The sequence below is a fragment of the Rhinolophus hipposideros genome (genome assembly GCF_964194185.1).
Source record: "Rhinolophus hipposideros genome assembly, chromosome: 26".
NCBI lineage: Eukaryota > Metazoa > Chordata > Mammalia > Chiroptera > Rhinolophidae > Rhinolophus > Rhinolophus hipposideros.
In genome coordinates, this window is record NC_138072.1 from 26,051,757 (window position 1) to 26,058,696 (window position 6,940).

Below are 6,940 nucleotides of genomic sequence, written 5' to 3' on the forward strand. Positions count from 1 at the left end.
TGACATCAGTGAATAGTGATAAACGCTAAAAAGAAATTACAACGGGACTTGAAGAGGGGGCTGACGGAGGGGAGGGGCTTTACTCAGATGACAGGGAAGACCCTACAGAACCGCGACCACTGAGCTGACATCCGAATGACACAAGGCGCTCTCTGGTCATGGAAAGGGTGAGGGAAGAGGGTTTCCGCCCAAGGGGACGCCACGTTTGCAAGTATTTCCCTGGACCTCCCTGCAGCCCCCGCCCTCAAATCCAGTCCTGTCACTGAGGCAGGGGGACCCCATGGCACGTGCCACAGTCAGTCTGGAACTGAAGTCTCAAAGCTCATTCCAAATGTTTATGTGGTTAGCACATTATTCCAGCTTCAGGATCAACAATGTATCCAAAGTTCTGTGCACCACCAGGGACAGCAAGGCCGTAACACGTAAACTGTGAGGAGCTTATGTTCTAACGGAGTCACCGTTTTACACCCAACTCCTTTGTGAACTACCACACCTATGTCTTATGAAAAGGCAACGAAAACCTCTATTCTGCGTTTGCAGAATTCATCCAGCTAACAACTATGAGTACCTAAATATGCTGTTGCAGCGGCTGACTTCTCCTTTCTGAGTCCTTGCCCCTGTTTAACACCAACCATAACGTGTAATGACTGCCTAAGTCCACCACCTCGCTCTCGTCCTACTTCCTGTACTGAATCTACAGACCAGAGTCCAGCTCACTATGCGTAACTTGTTAGAATTTCTGCTAAAATCACAGGCGCCCTCAATCTCTTCCCCACTGGTAGGATGCTGGAGCTTTGGCGTACAGATTTGGTGCCATCTTTTGAGCTATTCTTGATATTCCAATCATCCTACTTCCCAAAGTTTCCAGCTGTGGCCTCTGGAAAGCAAAGTGTTACATTATTTTCCTAGGACTGAAGGCTGAGTCAGGAGAGAAGGGCCACGATTTTCCCCAATTAGTTGGGTGACTTTAGGGAAGTCATGACACCTCTGTCCTCAGTTTCCTTAACTGCAAACCAGAGAAACTGACCAGTGTGTTTTCTCAGAAACATAAAATGTCAAGAGCTGCAAAGTTATTCGGACAAGCACCACCCATTACACCGAGGAGGGACTGAAGCCCAGAGATCAGGGTTTGCCCCATGCGCATACTTGGGGGTAGCAGAACTGAAACAGGGACCCACATCTCCAGGCCACCGCCATCTCCAGCACGACCCAGATCTGAGCAGCTGGCCATTTCCCCTTCTCATCTCTCCGTCAGAATACACGCTCCTTGAGAACTGGGATGCTCTGGAACGCCCTTCCTGTTTCAACACTCATGATTCATCCAATGAGAACAGAAAGGGGCCTCCGTGACTTGTTTACCTTCTACTAGTTCTTTAACACACTGCCGACGCTCAGTCACCACAAGGAGGGGCTGATTTCTCTGAAGCAAGGTGCCGACCAGTTGCCGAACGAGCCACTAAGGCAGAGGTTCAGAAAGGAACTGATGAACAGAAGTTCAATGGAGGCAGGTCTGCCTCAGCACAGAAACAAACTGTCCACCAGTAAAAACTACCCAACAGTGGAATGCACCGCTTTGAAACACTTTCAAATGTTCTGGAAAGTGCTTCATGACCAGGCGGACAATCCGCCGCCTGTTTACTACGGCGATGTGCGTTCTGAGCACAGCCCGCTGCCTGCATGGGGAACACGGGCTGGACAAGGAAAGAAGGTGCAGGACACTGGGTGAGAAACGACCGTGGTCGATGGCGTGAGGATAGCCTGCAAGGCAGCAGGTGGAGATTGGCAGAGGGAGGCCAGACATATCAGGAAGCGAGATCCCTCGAACTTGGTCACAGAAGGCATTTTGGAAAGGTGACGGAGGGGACGTGGCCCCGGTGCTCTCACTCACAGCCAGGTGGACAGTGGGACACTGGCCGACACAGGTGACACAAGAGCTGGTTTGCAGAGGAGAAAGCTCTCACGAATTCAGCTGTGAACATGAGTGCCACGAAGATATCCAACAAGAGATGTCTAGGACAAGTTTGGTACACGGGAGTGGAGTTCAGGAGATTTTGGGGGCAGAGATCTGAATCTGTGTCACCTGCTTCCAGGTGGTCACTAGAGCTGCATGGGTTATCTAGGGAAAACAGAGGACATGTGACTGAGCCCATAACCAGCCATTTAATGGCTGCAAGGAGGGCAGTGATTGTGTACAAGACACAGAGAGACCAAAGAGGTAAGAAGGAAGCCAGAAAGCAGTGACGAGAGCATTTGGTCTGCTGAGGTCAAGTAAGGAGGCAGGAAAAGGTCCTCTCGATTAACTCTGCTGCCAACTCATTAGTGGCATGCTGGCACCAGAAGACAGAATGGAATGTGTTTCCTAGAGAAAGGTGAGAGCATCTGACTGGGCACTAACGAAAGGAGGGAGGAACAAGCAGAAGAGACTAAAAGAGGAGTGTGGGACAGCCGCGGGGAGAAGCACAGAGAAGGACGACAATAACAGCGTCCTGAGAAGACAGGGGCATGGGCTCCAAGCCCAGGGGGGAGAGTTCACCCGGGAGGAGGTAAGGCCCCCTACGCGGGGTGAGGAGGAGACAGAGAACGGGCTTGGAACCAGCAGGCGGACGGCGTTCCCCTTCGATGGCCTCTACTTTTCCTGTGAAGCAGGAGATGAAGTCACGCGCTGACACGGGAGGGCGGCTGTGACTCCACCAGCGCAGCAAGGCACCGGGTCTCACTGATCCTAGCGTGCCACTTTCTCCCTCCTGCTGTACTTGCCTTAGGTCCGATTTCATCTATTAGTTGGCTGTCAACCCTCTGAGGATTTCCGTACCTTTTAAAGCTGCCAGAGCTAGCAGTATGCTGCCACCACCTCTGCCCCAAATGATTATTCCTTCCGTCACTCCTGCCTTTTGATCACCCACATCTTTCACAAACCTGTCCCGCTCCACTCTGTTTCTCATTAGAGCTCCAAGGACCACTGAAAGAACATTCTGAGTAGCCTCTGAGGCCAGTCAGCTCCGATGCAACACCTATGACCGCGTAATTTCCTGCTTGGAACTTGACTGTAACTCCACAATGAATACCGGCATCAAGCACAACCCCTCACCACAGTAACAAGGCCAGGAACTGTGCAGCAGCCCCCACCTGCCTTTCCACCGTCCCAGTCTCGCTCCTGGCCATGCTGCCATGCTCCAAGCACGGCTCTAAGGGCCGTTTTTCAGCACGTATTCCTTCTATCCCCATGCTCAACAGCCAGCCCTTACCTTACCCAGCCGTGTACCTTCACGTTTAGAGTGCCGGCTGGCAGGTGACCAGTGAGAGCCTGTTAGTTACACGAGCAACTGTTACAACCGTCTTACCAGGTCCCATCATGCTCAGCAGACGTGTCCAATCAACTGACTGGATGTCAAGTAACATCAACTCCTAAGGCAAATCCGATATTCCCTGACTTTCCCACACACATAAAACCTATCCGATTACAAAATGTGTCGAATGCGACACAAATGGAGAACTACAACCCCGACGGCAAGCTCTCCAGCCATCCTGTGCCACAGAACGACCCCTTGTAAACTATCTCTTTAAAGGAAACACTAATTGCAATTAACCTTTATGTCCAGACCCCACCTAGAAAATCAATATTTTACACAGAACAGCTGTTCTCTGTATTTTTCTTCAACACATGAAGTGATGACACTTATTGGCACTCCAAATTGCACGGCACAGTCAGAGGTTTCAGCGCCATGCAATACGAATGGCTGCATTCCAGCCACTCCCCCTACTTCTTCCTGCCGTTCCAGGGCTCCTATTCTGAGGTTTCTACCTTCTGAATCTAGAAGGTACAGAATCTTTCCGCAGAAAGATGGTGGGGCTAGTGAGTCAGAGAGGGTACCGGCGCGGGGCTTGGCGAAAGCTGGTCAAAAGGTGGACAAGTTGAGTTTCCTGGGCTCCAGGATTGCCGAGTCAGAGCCCTGCTGTCGCCCGCGCCCTTCTTCCTCCAGGGCCCCCCGCCCCACCACGACCCTTAGTTCGTTCTTTCTCCCCTGGCACCGGTGTCGTGGAACAAAGCGTTTCTGGAACGGTGCCTTCACCCCGTCCTCTCTCGCGGACGTTCCCGTTCAAGTGACACGTTTTATGGGCGGTTGGGCAGGAAGCTCGCCGCGCAGCACTGCCGGGTCTGGGGAGCGCTCCCGTGGACCCTGACGCGGCCACCCCGGACAGGCTGCAGATGTAAGTGCTTTCTAAAAAGGGAGACCACCCCCAGTTTTGGAGATGTGAGCTGCACGGAAATACAGAAAGAAAAACAAGGCTAACTACCTTAGGGGAGAAAAAAACATTACGACTTGGAATCATCAAAAAGACAGATTTAAACGCACTCGCTCAAAACTGCAGCTCTTCGCTGGGCCGGCACTGTCAGCGTGCTGACACCGAAACCAGCCGCCAAGCTGAGCCAAGAAACCTCGGCCCTCGGAAAGCAAACGCAGTGCTCTCCGCCGGGGGCCGCGCGGGCCCGGGGCGACGCGCAGGCGGGCAAAGCCCTGCCGGCTCCGGTTCCAGCCCTGGCCGCGGCCGCGGCCGCACCCGAGCGGCCTGGTCACCGGCAGAGCCTTTCCGGCGCCCACGGCGGCTCGGTGCGCGCCCCGCACCTGCCTGCGCCCAGCTCCCGCTTCCCCGGTGACGCGCGGGGCGGCTCGGGAAGGGGACGCTGTCCGGCTGCACCGCGCCGTCTGCGCGTCTCGCTGCGGCGGCCTCAGGCGGGCGTCGGGGCAGCGCACTCAGCGGCCGGCCGGCCCCACGCCGCGGGGCCGAGGTGCGGGGGCGCGGGACGCGGGGCGCAGGACGCGGGGCGCCCGCCTGCACCGCGGGCGGCCTCTGCCCTCAGCTCAGCCGCTCGCCCGCAACTTGCAGGCCTGCTAACCCCACGCGCCCCGCTTCCCACGAGTGCTTTCTCGGGGCTGCCCCTGCCAGAGCTGAGGCCGAAGTGCGGCGAGGTCCCGCCGGGGGACGCGGGCAGAAGCCGAGGACGGGCCCCGGCGGGCAGGCCCCCAGGGGCGCGGAGCCCGGCGCGCACCTTCGTGAACTCGTCCTTGTCGAAGCACAGCGTGTCCGGCCCCTTGGGCAGGTTCATCCTACTTCTCTCCATCCCGTCGGCCGCTGCGTCTCAGCGCCGAGACACCAGCGAGGCAAAGAAGCAGGAGCCTGCGCCCACGGCCGCGGCGGCCGCAGCCAGCGCCAGTTTCCACCGCACGGGAGGCACCGCTTCCGCCAACATGGCAGCGCCCGCGCCGCGGCCAATGAGCGAGGGCGCCGCGGGCCGGCCTCCGCCTGCCGCCGCTAAGAGGGGCGCGGGCCGCTGTCTCCGCGCCGCGCCGGCAGGCGGTGCTGCCCCGTGCGGCGGAGGCTGGCACTGCATCCTCGCGCACGCCCCTGCGGGGCTGCGGGGAGATGAGGCTGAGCCCTGCGGGGGACGCCGCAGAGAGGCCAGCGGGGCTCCCTCCCCGTCCCGCGTTTCCATTGGGAAAAATCTACCGCAGCACTCTTCCACGGTCTTCTCCCTAGATTGCTCCCCGGAAAGAATAGCCGTGGCCGAATGGCAGCCCTTCGGTTCTCAGGCCCGTGTTCCAGGGTCGGGCACATCACCTTTCTCATTCCTCTCTTCCAGGTGCGCTGCCGCCGCTGCGGCCTCCTGGGCGCTGAGGCCTTTGTGTGAGGTCGGGCGTCCGCGCTTAGCCTTGGCAGCCGCAGGCGAGCGTAGCAGCTCCTCCCAGGGCCACAGGTCAGGGAGCTCCGGGAGCTGGAGGGAGAAGGTGCTCAGCTGGGCAGCTGCCTGCTCGCCTTCGGGCTCAGCTCCAGGGTGGGCAGCTTCGGGGCACGCTTTGGGTGTCCAGGTTCTTAAAGGAGTGCCTCACTACCTGCTTAGTCAAAACACAGCAGGCAAATAGATGTGCATGCATGCTTATTTTTAATTGAAACCAGGAATAGACAAGTTTCTGTATTTGTGGCCAGTATTCGTGCCCCCTCCCCAATTTCTCAGACTTTTTCCTCCCCCTCCCCCTACGCATCCCAATTTTATTCCCAGATTTTCTTTCTTTTTTCTTCCCCTGCTCTTTCTCCCATTGTTCCTTCCTCTAGCTGTGAATACCATGGTCAAATGATGATGATTCATTTCTCTGTTTTTCTCCTTGAGACTCTGAGAACTCACACTCCACGTTTTTTTCCCTGCAGACTCTAGACCAGTCGAGGCTGTTCCTCCCAACGCTGTTTTCCCCTTGGAAATAACATTAACCCCGAGTAGCCCCCCAAAATGAGTGGGGCAGAGGAAGGCAATACCTTAAAATGAGACTCCAGCATTCAGGTTACTCCAAAGAGGAAACTGGTCGCTTTAAAAGTGTGGGTATAGAATCAGAAATGATGTACTCCCAGCACTGGGCCTGGCAAGCCTTGTTGAAGAGAATGCACCTTGCCAGCGTCTAGTGAGGGTGGTGGGTAGGACGCGAGCTGGAATCCACCCGAGAATCACAATAAATTGCAGAGGAGCAGTCATGACGAGCGCATCCTAGTCCCCGGTATGCTTGTTTGGATACAGGGAATGAAGGCCTTGTTATTTGCTTTTTGTTTGTTTACTCTTATTATGAAAATTTTCAAGCATACATAAAAGTCTGCAGAGCACAAGGATTACCCCCCACTCATCACCCCATTTGAACACTAGTCATCCACATGTTGCTGTACCTGCTTCATCTGTCCTCTTCCTATCACCGCACCTCCACCCCTTTTCTTTCTGGAATGTATTTTAAAGCAAATCCCAAACATTGCAGCATCTCCTGCCCTCCAGATACCTCAGTTTGCACATCACAGAAGAAGAAAAAAAGACGTTTCCTTACACACCCGCAATACCATCATCACACCTAACAAAATCCAGTTCTAATAACCAATCCACATTGGCTCTGAGAGGCATGGCTTT

The 6,940-nt window shown here is 55.5% G+C and overlaps 1 protein-coding gene across 8 annotated transcripts in view; it reads right to left on the reverse strand.

The window, feature by feature from the left end:
• The window catches only part of COG2 (component of oligomeric golgi complex 2), a 40,874-nt gene extending 34,529 nt beyond the window's left edge, over window positions 1–6,345 (reverse strand). For 4 of the 8 annotated variants that reach the window (XM_081039170.1, XM_081039168.1, XM_081039169.1 and 1 more), the window contains exon 1: window positions 5,051–5,266. In XM_081039170.1, coding sequence (XP_080895296.1) covers window positions 5,051–5,122 — 72 coding nt within the window. In that variant the 5' untranslated portion in view covers window positions 5,123–5,266. Of the gene's footprint in view, window positions 1–5,050; window positions 5,267–5,508; window positions 5,643–6,309 lie in introns of those variants that run through there. The other 4 variants (XM_081039165.1, XM_081039166.1, XM_081039164.1 and 1 more) reach the window with 2 other exon arrangements.
• Between the last annotated feature and the right edge of the window lie 595 nt (window positions 6,346–6,940).